Source organism: Marmota flaviventris, chromosome 17 (genome assembly GCF_047511675.1).
Source record: "Marmota flaviventris isolate mMarFla1 chromosome 17, mMarFla1.hap1, whole genome shotgun sequence".
Lineage (NCBI taxonomy): Eukaryota > Metazoa > Chordata > Mammalia > Rodentia > Sciuridae > Marmota > Marmota flaviventris.
Genome location: NC_092514.1, coordinates 27,512,729 through 27,530,049, shown reverse-complemented (window position 1 = coordinate 27,530,049; position 17,321 = coordinate 27,512,729). Strand labels below are relative to the sequence as shown.

The 17,321-nt window shown below is 42.4% G+C and overlaps 3 protein-coding genes across 5 annotated transcripts in view; 2 read left to right on the top strand and 1 right to left on the bottom strand.

Annotated features, from left to right (window-relative positions):
• The first annotated feature begins 1,096 nt into the window (after positions 1–1,096).
• C1qbp (complement C1q binding protein) lies at positions 1,097–6,092 on the top strand. The gene is made up of 6 exons (XM_027922564.3): positions 1,097–1,397; positions 1,946–2,096; positions 3,965–4,058; positions 5,091–5,186; positions 5,430–5,552; positions 5,691–6,092. Exons 1-6 carry the CDS (start codon positions 1,166–1,168, stop codon positions 5,838–5,840), a joined length of 846 nt encoding a protein of 281 aa, XP_027778365.1. The 5' UTR covers positions 1,097–1,165; the 3' UTR covers positions 5,841–6,092.
• On the bottom strand, positions 5,861–14,355 carry Rpain (RPA interacting protein). Of its 3 annotated transcripts, XM_027922566.3 has the most exons (8): positions 14,131–14,355; positions 12,793–12,963; positions 11,549–11,609; positions 9,534–9,645; positions 9,316–9,379; positions 8,113–8,253; positions 6,220–6,284; positions 5,861–6,126 (listed from the first exon to the last, which is right to left on the bottom strand). In XM_027922566.3, the coding sequence occupies exons 1-7, from the start codon at positions 14,209–14,211 to the stop codon at positions 6,255–6,257; spliced, it is 660 nt and encodes a 219-aa protein (XP_027778367.1). In that variant the 5' UTR covers positions 14,212–14,355; the 3' UTR covers positions 5,861–6,126; positions 6,220–6,254. The 3 variants fall into 3 exon arrangements, with proteins under 3 accessions (XP_027778367.1, XP_027778368.1, XP_027778369.1); XM_027922567.3 differs by lacking the exon at positions 5,861–6,126 and having other exon boundaries at positions 6,150–6,284; positions 12,856–12,963; XM_027922568.3 differs by lacking the exons at positions 5,861–6,126; positions 6,220–6,284; positions 8,113–8,253; positions 9,316–9,379 and having other exon boundaries at positions 9,553–9,739.
• Positions 14,356–14,709: 354 nt separating this feature from the next.
• Positions 14,710–17,321, top strand: part of Nup88 (nucleoporin 88) — a 29,589-nt gene continuing 26,977 nt past the window's right edge. Inside the window, exon 1 of the mRNA XM_027922563.3 lies at positions 14,710–15,113. Within this exon, the coding sequence (XP_027778364.1) occupies positions 14,811–15,113 (303 nt within the window). The 5' untranslated portion in view covers positions 14,710–14,810. The remainder of the gene's footprint in view (positions 15,114–17,321) is intronic.

Below are 17,321 nucleotides of genomic sequence, written 5' to 3'. Positions count from 1 at the left end.
CCATGTTCCTAGGAAGTAAGATCATTGTGTTTTTTTTTCCTTTTTCTTTTTGTAAGTAGTAGTGGGGCCCTCTACTACTGAACTACATCCAACCCTTCTTAAAATTTTGAGATAGTATTAATCTACGTTGTCCAGGCTGGTCCTGATCTTGAGATCATTCTACCTTAGCCTCCCAAATAGCTGGGATTAATACCCAGCTTCCAAAAGACGTTTTAAATACCATTATATATTGCTTCAAAAATCTCATTAGAGAATGAACCATTGTAGCAGCACCCTCTATTAGTATTCATGTTTCTAATTGTACTTGCTCTCATTTGGTAAAATTAAAAATGTGTCTGAAAAATTTATGCAGAGTCAGAAAAAAGTTTATTACAAAAGGAGCTTTTGTGACAGTAGTGAGGATTGAATCCAGAAGAACTCTATCTATAAGCCACATCCACAGCCGCTTTTAATATTTTATTTTGAGACAGGGGCTTGCTAAATTGCCCAAGCTGGTCTCCATTTTGTAGCTGAGATTACATACGTGGCCATATATATGCCTGTAGATCACTGGTTCTTACCTAAATCTGATTTAGGCCACGGCTTCTTGCCCCCAGAAAAATGTTCCATTAGAGTTAAGATGCAAAGTTGGATGCTGCGGAGAATGGTCACTGAAATTAATCATGGATCCTGCCCTTGAGGATGTCATCATCTGGGGTGGGTGAGGTGAAGCTGCCAGGTACAGTGCTACTGCCAAAAGGATTGTGTTGAAAGGAGAAGCAGCAAAGGTGTTGGGTGAGTTCTGGTGAAAAGGATGAAGTTCCAGGAAGGCCACTTAAGGGAGGTAACCTTGGAGACTGGGGTGGTGGGAGTTGAAGCGACAAGAGCGTGTTCCACGAAGTCAGAAAGTCTGCCATGGTTTGAGAACAGTACATAGGAAGTTGAAGAGTAAGCAGCCACTGGATAGAGACAGGGCAAAGTCGCCTAAGAGCAACTACTCCGAACCAAGGACTCCCCGGAGGTCCCCAGCAGAGGGCGCGATCCCGTCCCGTTGCCTTCGGTCTTCAGGGCGCAGAAGTCGGAAACACTCCCGGGAGAGGGCGGGGCTTCCGGCGCCGCGTTAGGTCACGGGGGCCTTGGCCGGGGTTGTCCTTTGCTCTCGCACGTGTCTGCTAAGTCTCTCGGGATGCTGCCTCTGCTGCGCTGTGTTCCCCGAGCCCTGGGCGCCGCCGTCGCCGGCCTCCGCACCGTTACGCCCGCCCCTCCTCTCCGGCAACTGCTGCAGCCGGCGCCGCGGCCGTGCGTCCGGCCCTTCGGACTGCTCTGCGTGCGAGCCGGGTCGGAGCGGCGGCCCGGCCTCCTGCAGCCTCCCGCGCCCTGCGGCTGCGGCTGCGGCTGCGGCGCGCTGCACACGGAAGGTGAGGTTCGCGCACCCGGGCATGGTCGTGGGAGCCCGGGAGGGAGAGAGCAGCACGGAGAGAACTCCCCTGAACAGACACGCGGGGCCGGGACACTTTCCCGTTGGTTGACGACCAACGGGTTGAACTTGTGATCGCACCCTCCTCCCCCATTCACCAAGGGTTTCGTGATTTTGTTTTTGTGTTGAAGTGGAAATAATATTAAATACTGGAGGATACTTTTATCTTTAGTTTCTCTTAGTCTCATTCTTCCTTTTTTTAAAATTTTTCATACCCTGGGGCGCTTTACCACCGTGTTAAGTCCTCATCACATCCTCAGTCCTTTTCACTTTTTGTTTTGAGACAGTCTCGCAGAGTTGCTGAGGCTGACCTCAAACTTAGATCATCCTGCTGGGCGTGTGCCACCACGCCCCGTTATCCTTAGTCTCTTGAAAATGGAACTTTGGGAAGGCCCAAAGTCGTGGTTGAAAATATGAAACTCAAGCTTTGTGGTGTTATTTAAACTAATTGACTTTTCTATTTTTGAATCATCTGTATTTCCTTTCTAGGAGACAAAGCTTTTGTAGAATTCCTGACGGATGAAATCAAGGAAGAAAAGAAAATCCAGAAGCATAAGTCCCTTCCCAAGATGTCTGGTGGTTGGGACCTGGAAGTGAACGGGACAGAAGCTAAATTAGTGCGGAAAGTTGCTGGGGAAAAGTAAGTATTGTTCTAGGGACTGGGGACTCCAAGTGATCAAATCCATGACCTTGCAGGACCTGTCCTGAACAATCCCCAACAGAGCCTTGGATTAGGCCCAGTACTTTGTTAACATGGTTTTCAAGAGAGGATTTGTTGGACCTTATGAGCTTGAGGTTGCTTATTCACTGAACACAAATCTGCTCTGGGCTGATTGTTAGGGATGCTGTGCCCTCCCTAAATTTATTTCTGGCTTCTGCTTCTCTTTATTTTTGTGGTGCTGGGGATTGAATACAGGGCCTCACATATGTAAGCACTTGTTCTATCACCAAGTGCCCCTCCCCCAGAAAAAGTTTAAAATTTTGTCTTTATTTTCCCCCCCAGTAGTAGGAGTTGAACCAGGGCCTTGTGCCTTCGATGCAAGTGCTTTGCCACTGAACTACGCTTCCAGCCAAAAAGGGTTTATTTCCTTTTGTCACTTGTATTATTAGTTTCATCTTTAGGAAACCAGGGCCAGGTTGTGGAGATTTATGCTTGTTTTTTCTCTTAAAAGTTTTAGAGTTTTAGCTCTTATGTTTAGGTCTATGATCCATTTTGCATTAACTTTTTTGTGTGGTGTGAAGTAGGACTCTGATTCATTTTTGCCTATGGTATAGTGTTTTTTTTCTCCGTGCATATGTCAGTTGTATATTCTTAACTTCACCTACTGGTGACTACACCTGGGGCATTCTACCACTGAGCTACATCCTTTTTTTTTTTTTTTTTTTTAGATATTTTTAGCTGTAGGTGGACATAATACCTTTATTTTCTTTATTTTTATGTGGTGCTAAGGATTGAATCCAGTGCCTCATACATGCTAGGCAAGTGTTCTTTCTCTGAGCTACAACACCAGCACCCCTCCAGCCCTTTTTGTTTAAGATAGGGTCTTGCCGAGTTGATCAAACTTATGATTCTCCATCCTCAGCCCCCTGAGTCACTGGGATTATAAGTCATTTGCGTAGGGTTTTCATGACCAGTTTGGGGCCATTATAAATAATGCTCTGGTGAACATACTGCATTTCCATGCCCTGGAATTCAGCTTGATCAGCAGTGTTACAGATCAGAGATTTGTGGCAGAACCTCAAATTGCCATTCTTATAGGAAAGCAGCTTCATGGTAAGGCAACCAGTCAGTATGAATCCAGGGAGCAGCATTTAATGTACTCTTATATGGGGTGGGACCTGCCGGAGTAGCCCAGCACTTCGTTTCAGATCTCTTTATCACAGGAATTTTGACCCAAACATGATTTGCCAGGTCAGGATTCTTAACTCTTAAAGTTATTAGTTGATGTTTCTGGCCTGTTTTGTGATTGTGAAGAATGAATTGATACTGCAGCATTTATTGTGATGCCACCTTCTCAGGGGCAGATTTTGGGATGGGGAAGTTTTTGAAGGGACTTCTGTTCCATCTCATCAGCTTCTCAGCTGCTCATCTCCAGTGGATACCTGGAAAGACTAGGGCAGGCAGTATTATGAGATGGCCAGTGGACATGTGGCATTGGGCCCTGGGATGCTTGCCTGATGGAAGTAGCCCAGGTATGACTGGGTTTGGTTGAGATAACAGGCCTTGCTAATTCTACCACCCCACTCCTTGTGCTTGGGACAGAACCCAGGGTTTCATACATAGCAGGCAAGTGTTCTACCATTGAACCACACCCCCCCAGCCAGGGCCTAGTAATTTAACTTTGAGCCATTGGCACATGTAGGTAATTTGCCTGTTTTAGAGTTCTACAGATAAGATGTACAGCCACCTAGGATAGAGACATTGTTTCAATAAGCCTCCATACTTAACCTGTTCTGTTACTCAGTTAAAAGTATACCTTGCTATTGTGTCTTCATTTGCCTTTCTAGGATTACTGTCACTTTCAACATTAACAATAGCATCCCACCAACATTTGATGGTGAGGAAGAGCCCTCACAAGGGCAGAAGGCTGAAGAACAGGAGGTAAGCCTGTGCTGTTAACCAGACTTTCCATCAGTTCTAACAGGCAAGAACAACTGGTTCTTTTTTCTTTTAATTTTTTCTCAATACTTGAAGACAGTGGACTTACAGAGCAACAGAGTCAATAGGTTCTGGCCAGTGTTAGCCCCTGGGTTTGTGGCCCCTCCTTTCCCAGGGGCTGAATACACTGCCAGGAGCCAGCTCAGGCTTCATAGTTAGGCCTGTTTTCTATTAATGGAAAGGAACTGAAACTTTTACTCCTTAAGGAATGTTCCTAACAGGTCTTAAGCTGGTAGTAAATACTGACCATTTAACCAAGGTAGGAAAGCCAAGGGCCTCAGAGATTTTAACACTTGGTTAGGTGAGATCATTTCTTAGGTTGCTGGTTTTCTTTGTTGGATCTAGGTGGTGCTTTGTCTTGAGACATTTTAGGAAGTGGCCAACTAGTGAGAGGGCCCTGGGGTCCCCAGACTGTCTGTTTGAACAGTGCCGTCTTCTGGCCTACTATGGGAGCAGAGCTCTTGTGTGCTTGTCTTAGCTACCCTGAGTGGATTTTCCCTGACCTTGGACTGCTCCCAGGGTCACCATCAGAAAAGCTTCTGCTATTACTCAGCCAGTAGGGATAGCCATTTGACCAGAACCAGTGTGCCAGCCTTTGATCCTGGTCTGTAATACAGAAAGGATTCCTGAAACAACTAAACTGGAAAGAGTGTCTTAGAGCTTTGGGCCGTCTTTTCAGTGTCTCGGTGGAGAAAGAACAGGCCCAGGAAGGTTGAGGGACTAATCTAGATCTCAATTAACTGGTACCATTAACAGGAATTCAGATTTCTTATTAAACCCTATGTGTTTTTAAAAGTAGAGTGCTAACAGAAGTAAAACTCTTTGTAATACTGTGTTAAAGATCCTGGGCTCCTTATTTGAACACCATAGCATAGGACTATGAAAATGGCTAGATATCCTAATAGTGGTGGCCATCACTGAACTACCTGATGCCTTTGCAACAGTGACTTGTACTGACTTGTTTTTTTTCCCCAGCCTGAACTGACATCCACTCCGAATTTTGTGGTTGAAGTTACAAAGAGTGATGGCAAGAAAGCTCTTGTACTAGATTGTCACTATCCAGAGGATGAGGTATGTAAGCTGGAGTGACAGTCCCTTGGCACTCCCCCAGGCAAGGAGTGTGTCCTGGGATCTTTCTGGTCCTTTTAGTAGATACTTGTGAAACTTTCTAGACCAGCAAAGCAGGGAAAGATGTGGGGGTGAGGAGAGACGGTAGTTAGAACCTGGGAGTTTCAGGCTGCAAAGCCTTTCTTTGCCTGATTCTGGCTTTTCCTGGAGAACCCTTCAGTTTTCCTAAATGCTATTTCTTCTCAGATTGGACAAGAGGAGGAAGCCGAGAGTGACATTTTCTCTATTAAGGAAGTCAGCTTTCAGGCCACTGGCGAGTCAGAATGGAAAGACACTAACTACACACTGAACACAGATTCCCTGGACTGGGTGAGTTCTGGGTAGGATGGGGGATAATTACGCCTTGTAGGGGAGGGTCTCGGTTCAAGGACAAGAAGCAGCATTTTAATTAGTAAGCATTACTGATTGTTGTTGTACTTCTTTAAACTAATAAATGTTTCCTTATAGGCCTTGTATGACCACCTAATGGATTTCCTTGCGGACCGAGGGGTGGACAACACTTTTGCAGATGAGTTGGTGGAACTCAGCACAGCCCTGGAGCACCAGGAGTACATTAGTTTTCTTGAAGACCTCAAAAGTTTCGTCAAGAGCCAGTAGAGCAATCAGAGACACTTGAAGGCCTTAATATTATGGTGAGCTTTGACCAGTGAACAAAAACTACCCTGACACCAGACTATGTGCTTTGAAGTGGTTATAATCCTAACATCATGGGGGAAAAATAAGCAAATTTAAATTATTGCTATCATGCTCTCATTTACTATTCATTTGGTAGTTTTCCTGTACAAACTATTATTTCTAGATTTTTGTATAACATAATGATGGACAATAAAATTCTTTGATCTCCTCCAAGGAAGTTTGTCTTTTCTATTTCTTCACCTTCAACCTGCATCAAAACACCAAAACAGACATGTTTGAAAAATTTTAATAAAAGATAAATTCTAAGTAAAAGATCTGTATATACAGGAAATCCTCTTACAGGATTTGAGGATTTGACATGAGTCCAGGTTGGCTCTAGAGGATCACAGCCCATGTATCACAAACCTAAATTTAAACAGAAAACAAGTTAGCATAAATTCAATCGTAATCCCACAAGCCTTCCCTCGATATCCCATAATATGATCAGTGAACATTCCTCGCTGGCTTGGCCCCACCACTACGCTAAGGAATCACATCTGTCCTTTACTTGACTCCATAGAGAATATATTTGGCTTTTTCTGAAAGATGCTATAACCCTAACAGATAGCTTGGAACATTCCATCCCCTGGCCAGTTTCACATTTTCATATCTCAGTCCAAGCCCTTGTCATAGACCACCATCTTTTCTACCCACACCTATTTACTTCTACCTCATCCCCATCTATGCTAAATGGCCCTATAGCCTGATCTCACTAGATCTACAAATCCAGGGAGAGGCACAGATGTATATTCAGTAATTAGGCAATCTTTTTGCTTTTTTTGTTTTTTGGAGACAAAAGAGTCTCAATAAGTAGCCCAGGTTGGTCTTGAACTCCTAGGCTCAAGGATCTTGCCTTAGCGTGCTGAGTAGCTGGAATTCTAGGGACATGCCACTGTCCTGGCTGGTTTCCTCTTTTAACTGTCATTCTTATCTCTCTAGCATTTGGCCTGAGACTTTCATACTCCAGGAGCTACTACAATCATCTGTGCAGGTGACTCACTAGTTCATTATCCTAAGAAGGCAAAAGTTAAGGCCATCTGACCCGTGCCTCTTCAGCTCTTCTTCCTCCATTTATATAAAGATTAAGCACCTATTTAGATGCTAGGCATTGGGAGTAAAATAAAGGTATGATCCTTGCCCTAAAGGACAAAAGACATCAACAGGTAACTGCAGCCCTCACATTTCACAACTACACACTCTAGGTGAACTGGGCTGTGCAAAATGAAATAATTACAGAGACAGAAATACCTTTTTCTTTGGGTCCTGTGATGGCTCCTCTGACCTTAGGGGTCCATGGAAAGAGAGAGGAGCAAAGTTCTGAACCCTTTTTTATTGTGAAAAAGCCATGCAAATGAGGTAAGGGGTAGGATTACAAAGGAATAGCTCAATCCCTGCAGGTAGCAGGTGACCCCTACACCTGGAGCCATGCCTTGTGATTGGTCAGAGCCTCATGCTTCAGGACTGGAAGGCATGGTCATTCAGAGTGGCTCACCACGTGCAGCAGCATTAAGAGGGCTCATGGTATCAGGTACAGTTGGGAGCCCATAAAAGACTGGCCTAACTGAAGGGTTAGGTTTTACTGAGTATCTGGCATGCTGTAGTGTTCACTAATCCCGAAGTTCCCCTTGCCGGGAGGCCTAGAAGCTATAACATGTCATAGTGATGACTACTTCATTACATTGATTACTGTAAGAGACACTAGTTCTTATAAGAAGCTTAAGGTTTCAAGACAAATGACACCCATACCTACTTAGAGTCCTGTCCCTCACACATGAGTTACTACTTAGGGACCTAGAATCTGACCTTGTACCTCTATGAAGATTCTTGTTGAGAGACTAGCCTTATGCTGCTGTGCTGTGCTTCTTGTCCCATATCCATTTGCAGAGGTGGTGCCAGGATGGCTACCTGGGTTTTATGACCGTGACCTGATCTGAGGAGTCCAAGACCACTGAAGCAGATCTAACGAGCAGACAGTGCAGCTGGACACCATGATCCTAGGCTGCCTCTTTGCTTTTCAGCAAATGAAAATGAATGACTGATCTTTTAGGTGAAGTTAACTTCACTTTCTATGAAGTAAATGCTTCAAAAAATAAACCATTAAACATTTACCTGTCTCTAAAGATTATTTCCACCAAAATGGGAATAAAAGAAACTGCTGATCTGCTCTTACCACTGGGTCCCATGGGAAGCTTACCAGACAGTACATGAGAAGACTGGGCTTTTCTTCTGTTCCATCAGTGACTGAAAATTCAGGGGTATGGGGACAATGTGTACTGTGGTCATTTACACTATCTTCTAAATAGGTACGAAGCTTCTGTTCTGACAATTCTGGAGACTGAAAAATAAAATTCAACTGCAACTAAGTTACGTGATTGTCAACAGGTTCAAAATAATTATTCCTCATGCCAACCAATGTAACTCTAGCTCAATTGCTGTGATTGGATTGATTCCTTGAAGCTTTAAAGACAGTCCTGGGCCTAAGACTGTGCGAAGATCTCCGTATTTAACTGCCTCTCCAGTACTATCCATTCGGTCTTCAAAACACTGACTGCCACTCACAGCAGGAACATTCAGGAAGAGCAGGCTACTTTCTAACAACCTGCTTCTGCAGCCACTGGCTCAGTGTATTCTTACTAAGAATCAGCAGTGTCTGCTCCCAGATCTATTTGTGCTAACTGAACTTGCTACTGTATCTCTGAGATTTTATTTATGTAAACTAATGATACTGTATGAAAATAAAGTTTTATTTTTATGATAATAGAGTTTAGGAAACATTCAAAAGGATAAGTTGTTTAAAAAAAATCTGTTAAGTAAAAGAAAAATCCTAAAGTTCTATATTCAGCTTCTTGATCAACTTCAAAGGGATGAAACTGTACAACTTTGGACTAAGCAATATAGGAGTTGTTTTCAAAGTTGTTAGGAACTCACTATAAAATTATTCATTTTTATAATTTGCCATTTTAAGCAACTGCTCAATGAACTGGCAAACTTGCTGCCCCAGCATGTCTGAAAAGAGGGTTCCTTATGCATTTTAAGGTTACTGAGGTTTACATTCTAAATATTGGTGTCTTCATATACAGAAACTTTCTATGGAAGATCAGAGACAAGTGTTTCCAAACCTCTGTGATCACTCTATAGACTGGAAGCAGTGGTGGGAGACACACTGCCTACGGGGTGGGGGAGAAGGGGACAAAAGCCCTGATTTGTATGAAGTGTTTGCCAATTTCCATGCTGCATATGTTCTTCCCATGGCTGATGTGAGGCTACCAATCTGGTGTTGCTGAACACAAAATCAGGAAGAGATGTGTATATAAGCTTCAGCCCATGACTGAAGGTTCTTTAAAAAACAGATGTATTTGGAAAGAGATAGCACAAAACCTTTATGTGGAATACTTACATGAGATGGGATGTACAGGCCACATTGACACACAACCACACCATTTGTTATTCTCAGGTTGTACCTAGAATCAGAATTAGGATCTTCTATTATCATGGTGGTCAGACCTGGGCCCTCCGAACTTCTCAAGCAACAAATTTTTGGCGGGGAGGGGGATCCCACTCACCTTGGAATGAGGGATGGGAACCAATAATGCTAAAAAATTTGAAGACTCTTACTTTGTACAAACAGGACAAATGAGGGGCTTCGCTTCCCACTCAGCCAGCATGATGCTGAGATACTGTTCATCAAACTGCAAGCTCTTCTCATACTCGCTGATAATGGACTGTTCTGCAAGGCAAAAGGCAGCAGGAGTGCCTCACCATGTTTTCCCGGGGATGTCCTGTATTTAATGCCAGGTTTCACCTTCAAAAGTCTCTTCCACCTAAGGTAAAGATTCAGGCAAAACTCAGGCTAACATCTTGTTGGATCTCCGCAGCCCCCATCTACCACCTCCTTGTGAGCACAGGAGATAAAGTAGGCTAAGGGACAAGGAGATAATTTTCACATATCTCTACAGGCCACAGGAGTAAAGGTGTGAAATGTCGGAGTCTCAAGAGCAAATGGAGAAAGCTGATACTTACAGAGCATTTACTTCTGACATTAGGCTCACTGTTAAGCCTCAAGTGATCAGTTTCTCAATGGCTGAGTACTCAGAACCTATGTTGTTCAGAATCTGTGTTGACTGATTCAGCAAAAGTACAACAGTACCTAATGTGTGCTAGTCACAGGGGCACAGAGATAAAAAAGATTGCTCTGCCCTTGATGAACTCACAATCCAGACTTTAGACACAGAAGCAACCAACTACGGCTGTGCTCATTTGTTTACATACTGTCTGTAACTGCTTTTCCATCACAACAGTAGAGAGTACTTGGGATAGCTGGCCTTTTATAGAAAGGTTGCTGACCCCTGTTTTAGAATGTTCCAACTGGCTGACGGTAGCACAGCACAGTAAAACCTTATCATTTTAGAATTTTTAGTTAAATATACTCTGAAAGAAAGATTTACTGGGTCATATGTTTCATCATTCAGACAGGTTCTGTAGGCAGGGGGAAGAGAGAATCAATTACAAAAAGAAGATAACTAAACTTTAAGAACTTCACAATCCAACTGAAGTCAATCATAACAGCTATCTTTTGCAGAGCACTTACTATGCTTTAAATGCTGCTTAAATCCTTTACATATATTAGTTTCTTCACTATAAATATCTTTATTTCAAAGGTGAAGAAACTGAGGCATGGGAAAATTAATTACTTTGCTCAGTTCCACACAATTTATAAGTGGTAAAGCTGAGAAATGTCTCTTTACGGTCTGGTTCAAGAATGTGTGCTCATGCATTACCATAATAATAGCTACTGATTACTGAAAGCTTTCTGCATGTCAGACATTGCTCTAAGTTCTCTACACATATTATTTAAGCCTTATGACAAACTTACAGGGCAGGCCTATCATCTCTATTTTACAGATGATAAAGATGAAACCTAGTCAAGATAAGACTATATGGAATAAAAGACAATTATATGAGGTGCTAAAATTATGTATTCTCCATAATGCTATGACATCTCAAGGAGTAATGTTCACAAGATCCTGGGGAATCAATAAAGAATGGATGAGAGAGATGGCATTTAAATTGGTTAAAGCAAGGGATATGACCATGCACCACTCCACTGCATCCTGTAAAGTGACATGTTTACTATTAACCATTTTTTCTTTGTTTTATTTTTTAAATGAGGAGTCTTACTATATTGCCCAGGCTGGCTGGCCTCAAAGTCTTGGGCCCAAGCAATCCTCCCATCTCAGCCTCTGGAGTAGATGGAACCATAGGTTCAGGACACTGCACCTGGCTAAACCTATTAAAGAGCAGGACAGAACAAATGTGGGAAGTGGATTCACAAAATTTTGCTTCCCAGCTCCACTGATTCATTAATTGTACAATCTGTGTGAGAACACCACTTTCTAATATAATAAGATCTTACAGGGTAGATAAAGGGAAAGCAATACCATAGAATGAAAAAAAGTTGTTAGCACAAAACAGCAAAGCCCAGAACCCTAGAGATTCTTATTATTAGGAAGACAGACAGTCAAAAATTCAGAGTAAAACCAAAGAATTCTAGACACTTGACTGAAGATAGTGATAGAAAAGGCCAGTACTAAGAGTGGTTAAATACAGGAAGGACCACTGCCTAGGGTTACCTTGATCAATCAGCTCCTGCTGGATTTCCTCTAGCACAGCCAAGTCCATTGGCAAGCTCAACTATAAAAGAAAGTGGAATCATCTTAAATTTGAATTATTAATCTGTCCCCAAACCCAACAGTAATTCATACTTAGAGGCTGGCTTAAGAACCCAGATTTGCTGGGCATGGTGGCACATGCCTATAAGCCCAGAAATTTAGAAGGCTGAGGCAAGAGGATCACAAGTTCAAGGCCAGTCTCAGCATAGAGAGGTCCTAAGCCACTTAGGAGATAAATAAAAAGGGGTCAGAATGTAGTTTAGTGGTTAAGTGCCCCTGGCTTCAATCTCTAGTACCAAAAACAAAATAAGAAAACAGATTTACCTGAAAAATCAGTCCAGTCCTCCAACAGACTATGCTGAAAACGGGGTAATGTGGTCATGTTAAGTCATTGACAAATGATCAAACTAGCCAGTGATAAAATAACACTGTCAAATTTGGGGCAGACAGTATAGGGCTGTAGTTAAATATATGTTCTCCCAAGGTTATATAACCAGGAAGAGTTCTTAGTCTTTATAAGCCTCAGTTTTGACCTCTGTAAAGTGGGAATAAAATCCACCCAAGAGGACTATCATGAGTAGTAACTGTGGTGATGTAAGGCAAGCCACTGAACAGTGCCTTCCTATAATATAGTGCCTTGATAGTTTCAAAGCAGTTTCGGAGTTTTTTTCATATAGTCCTTACAACATTGACATTATTTTCTTCATTTTATAAATGTAAAAGCTAAAGCTCAAAGAGAGTGAAGTTAAGAGTCAGTAGCAAAACCAGAATTAGGATTCCTGAACTCCTGACCTCCAATCTAGTACTCTTCCTGATACACCATAAACGATTTCCTATTCATATTCAGTTTCCAACTTTGGCTGAGACTGTAATCAGAATGTTCCTAGAGACTTTTAAGAAGTCAAATTCCTAGTTCATGCCTAATTAATCAAAATTCCCAAGAGTGGAGACAAAAATTTCTTTACAGTTTCATAAGTGATTATGTTGCAAGTATATAGCAGGTCTACAGTCTAGTATTTAGGAACCACTGACCTAGAATAATTTAATGTTAAAGGCAGAAGAGCCTGGATCAAAGGCTGTTAGAATTCAAATTAGGGGTTGGAGAGTCAGTGGGTTTAGAGGGAATGCATAAATAGGTACAAAGAAGACACTAGGATTTCTTCATGGTGCAACTCCTTCTCTGAAAACACTTATCCAAGCCTGACCTGAGCCAAAGCCTCTGGACAGTACTCGCTTGACTGCAAAGACTTCCATTCTTCTTCCATCACCTCTTGCACTAGAAGGGCATTCTGACCTCTCCCTGGCATACTGCTCCCAATCTGGCGGTAACTGTTCAGGAGCCTGTCCCGGCTGTTTCTCATTCTCTCCAGGCATCCCTTGGAAAAAGCAGCAAGATGGGGGGAAATCAATTCCATAAAAAAAAAAAAAAAAAAAAAACACCTCAGATTACTTGACAAAATGTTAAAGAAAATTTATAGACACAAAATTTCCATTATACTCCTAACTACTGTTATTTTTGCATATCCTTGTCCAGTCCTTAATCGCATGTAGATGAGTAAAATTATAATACTTTGTTCACATATTTCCAGATCACCATATTTCATATTCTATCTTCAATGCCAAGTATGTAGCAGGTCTACAATCTAGTATTTAGGAACCACTGACCTAGAATAATTTAATGTTATCCTTAACGATTGGGTGCATAATATCTTATTTACTATCCTATTAGAGGACATTTATATTGCTTTCAAATTCTTGCTACTTTAGAGGTGGCTATGGTAACAATGTTTCTCAACTCAAGGTGATTTTATTCACCAGGGTACATGTGACAAAGCCTGGGTGATATTTTTGGTTGTCACAACTCTTGTGGTAAGACCATAATAATATTTAATGGGCTAGAGGCCAGGGATACTACATTTAAAAATTTTACAAAGTACAGAACAGCCCTACACAATAAAAACTCTCTCTCTCAAAATGTCAACAGCCACGGTTGAGAAACAAAATTTTTCTAATATCAGATTATTTTCCTGGAATATACACACTTGGAGAGGCAGTATCTTACTAGGGACTATGTTGTCTAAAGAAGAGGACAGAACTGAGGAGAGTTAACAATACAAACTTGGCAACAAACTCTTCTGACTCCTCTCTAGAATAAAAACAATTTCTACCTCACATGTCAAAACTATACAAAGTGCTTCTTTCCGTGTCCAATTAATAATAGGGGATGGTGTTATTGTAGAGGTGAGGAGAGTGCGATCACGATCACACTTCAAGTTTTGAAACTGGCCAGAATTCAAAAAGCAAAGCTTAGAGAGTCTGAGCCCACACAGGGTAATCCCACACCCATCGGGCCAAAAACCCGGGAAGGGGCAGGCGGTGACCAAAACCCAGGAAGCAGCAGGAAGTTTGGGTTCCGGGTCCACCTCCACTGGCCAGGGTCTCTAGGCACCTGCCTCATAGAGCATTGAAGAGTTGAAGGCACAGAGGACAACGGCCCTTGGGATGGATTCAAGGAGTGACCATGGCCCAAACCCCACACTCACCTGCCTGAAAGCCTCTTTCCAGGACGCCGAGCCCACCTGTTTGTACAGCGAGCGTCGCCGAGATCCAGCAGGTTCTGCCATCCCTTAGAGGGAGTCGCTGCCAATTGCCCCGCCCCTGAGAACGCGCATAGACCTCTGGGAGTTATAGTTTCTGTAGAAGATCGCGCGTGGATAGCAAGGAATTCTGGGAAGTGTTTTACAGATCAGCCCCACACGAGACTGATTTGGGCCACCTAAGGGTAGGTAGGTGGATAAAGAAGTGTCGTTTATGAAGTCAAGCCAATCTGGACTAAGAGCGGTAAGTCCTGAAGGAAAGTTCTGGATGCCTGGGTTTACCCGTATGGAGGTGTTCGAGATGCAATGACATACGCAGACCTCCGTCTTTACCTTAGGTATTAGATTCCGAGCAGAGAACCAAGGCTGACTCTAAAGAAGCACTGTTCTATTCACCTTGGCCCGCCCACTTTGACTTCTTAATGAATACCAACCTGGCAATTGGCTTGCCCTTGAAGATGCCCTTGCTTGATAGGCTAGTTCTCCTAAGTCCCGCCCCTAGCGCTAAAGTCGTGTTTCTGGGCTTCCTGTTCGATGATTGGCTGAAGCAATGGATGGCTAGCCGAGGATAGGCTGTGCTCAGCGGCGGGTCAAGCAACTGTAGCGAGGAAAGCAGTTGGGTCAAGATGGCGACTGCCGAGGGGCCGGTAGGCGACGGTGATCTGTGGCAGACCTGGCTTCCTAATCACGTTGTGTTTTTGCGGCTCCGGGAGGGACTGAAAAACCAGAGCCCAACAGACTCTGAGAAACCGGCTTCTTCATCATTGCCCTCATCGCCGCCTTTGCCGCCGCAGTTGCTGACGAGAAACCTGATCTTCGGCCTCGGCGGAGAGCTCTTCCTGTGGGACGGAGAAGGCAGTTCCTTCTTAGTGGTTCGCCTCCGAGGCCTCGTCGGTGGTAGTGAGGAGCCTTCGCTCTCCCAGTACCAGGTACGGCCTGGCCATCTTGAACGAGACCCTCGGTCGGGATCTGAACTTGTTTTTGTGTTTCGTTCTCATCTTGGCTGTTTTTCATCTTCTGGTGGGTGTGCTGTGCTGTTCGGGGACAACCCACTTCAAGCGGAAAAGCCCTTTCTATCCAGCATGTTTATTGACTCCTACCCTGCCCGACACTTGGCGGAACTCACGCTGTTCGGTGCTTGTGTTCCGGGGGTCTGGGAGGAAGGGGAGGACCGTGGAATACTTAATAAAACGTCGGTGATGGTTAAGTACTCTGAAGAAAACCAGTAGGGTAAAGGGATAGAGAATGTGTGGCGGAGTGGCTATTTTTAGAGGTTGTTCTAGAGAACCGTATTTTATGTCGTGACACTCAAATGGGTATAATCATAACTTTCTCTTGGGTTGTGAGCATTGCCAAGATAGTGGAGTTGAAAGCAAGTTTCAAGCCTGAGATGGAGGAACTAATTTTTAATTATTATTTCCTTTTAGTAAATTAGTTCATTCCCCAAATTGGAAATTTTTGGTATCGCCAGTAGCTCGTGAAAGTGAGTGTGATCGGAAAGTATGCCAGACTTGCAGGGATCAAACATCGCTTTGTGTAGATGTTTATTTGTAGGAAATTGGCCCTCCTTTTTCATTTTAAAAGTAAGTGTGGCAACCATTTTAGTGAATAACATCTGTTACGTGCCATGGACTAATTCTTTTTGAAAGGTGATTTGATTTTAACAAGCTACTACTAATGCTTCTGCAGTTTTCAAACAAAGTCAAGAGTCTAGAATCTGTTTACTGTAAAACTTAAGTTAAGAATAATTATTAGGTGTTCAGCACCCAATTTTTTTCTTTTCTTTTTTCTTTACCCTCTTTTTTAAGAGATGGGGACTTTGTATGTTGCACAGGCTGGCCCTCAATTCCTGGTCTCAGATGATCCTCTCAGCTTCCCAAGTAGCTGGGACCACAGGTGCACACCATTGCATCTGGATCCAGCACACAGTATTATCATAGCATTCTATATGCTATGTAGCATTTTGCACAGTAAACTATTTAAAATTATTTATTTATTGTCTTCTTTCTAGACCACAAAATTGGGAATGTGTGTATTTGTGTGTGTGTGTGTGTGTCTACCCTAACTCATTTTTGTTTCCCCAGCGCATGACAGTGCCTGGAATATGTAAGCTCTCAGTAAATACTAGTGACCATCTTCAAAACCTTCAGACTTCTAGAATCTCAAAAACTCAAGGTTAAAAAGAAAGCAGTTATCATGCATTATAACATTGAATATTAATAAAAGCATGAGTAGTGACTTTAAGAACAACAATAACAAAAACTTAGTTTCTGGGATTGTTACAAATAAACTAATGTGATCAGATATGTATCAGAAGCAAGGTTTCAATCCTCTATTTGGTTTGAGTTTCAGTCAAAATCAAGTAGAAAGAAGTTGGGGATTGAATATAGAGAACAGAAGGAAAGAACCTCTGATGAGAAAAAAAGTCAATGTGTTTAGAAACAGCAAAGGCAGCTAAAAGACACATGCTTACAGACATCCATAACAATAAGTAGAAGTCTCATATTTTGGAACAGTCTGATCTAAAATGATTTTGACTTAGGATGTTTCTCTAAACATAAAAAAGGTGACATATTGGCAGTCTCATAATTTTATAACTGAAAGTAGAAAGAAAATGGGGATCTGAGGTAGTTATGAGAGAAAAAATGGAAAGTACCAATAGAAAAAGTGAATTTTTTGAGGACATATACCAAGACAAATAACTTATTGGAACCCCCTTAAAATATCGTGTCTCATCTTTTCTATATCAGCATTAAAGCAGCATTCTGCTTGCTGCAAAAGTTCTTGAAACCATTTTATTGTATTATAATAGTTATTTATTAATACTTCTGAGTTTATTTTGTCTACTCATTAAATACACACACACACACACACATATATATACACACACACACATATATATATTGGAGGGGTACTGGGGATTGAACCCAGGGGGTGCTTAATCACTGAATCATATCCTGAGCCCAGTTTTTATTTTATTTTGAGACATGGTCTCGTAAGTTGCACTAAGCACATATTGAAAGTCTATGATGTGCCACATGCTAAGCTAGGATACAGAGAAGAGTGGCACATTTCAAGTAATCCATAGTTATATGTGTGAATTGAGCAAGTAAAAAAGTCAGTTAGAATGCAGAATA

Bases quoted from the DNA above. Each gene is read 5' to 3' on its own strand.
- C1qbp (XM_027922564.3), top strand. From the start codon at position 1,166: ATGCTGCCTCTGCTGCGCTGTGTTCCCCGAGCCCTGGGCGCCGCCGTC. The intron at 5,187-5,429 runs GTATGTAAGCTG...ATTTCTTCTCAG, and splicing joins GTCACTATCCAGAGGATGAG to ATTGGACAAGAGGAGGAAGC. The intron at 5,553-5,690 runs GTGAGTTCTGGG...GTTTCCTTATAG, and splicing joins ACACAGATTCCCTGGACTGG to GCCTTGTATGACCACCTAAT.
- Rpain (XM_027922566.3), bottom strand. From the start codon at position 14,211: ATGGCAGAACCTGCTGGATCTCGGCGACGCTCGCTGTACAAACAGGTG. The intron at 11,610-12,792 runs GTCAGGCTTGGA...TTTCTTTTATAG, and splicing joins GTCCAGAGGCTTTGGCTCAG to TTGAGCTTGCCAATGGACTT. The intron at 9,646-11,548 runs GTAACCCTAGGC...TTTGCCTTGCAG, and splicing joins GCAGGAGCTGATTGATCAAG to AACAGTCCATTATCAGCGAG.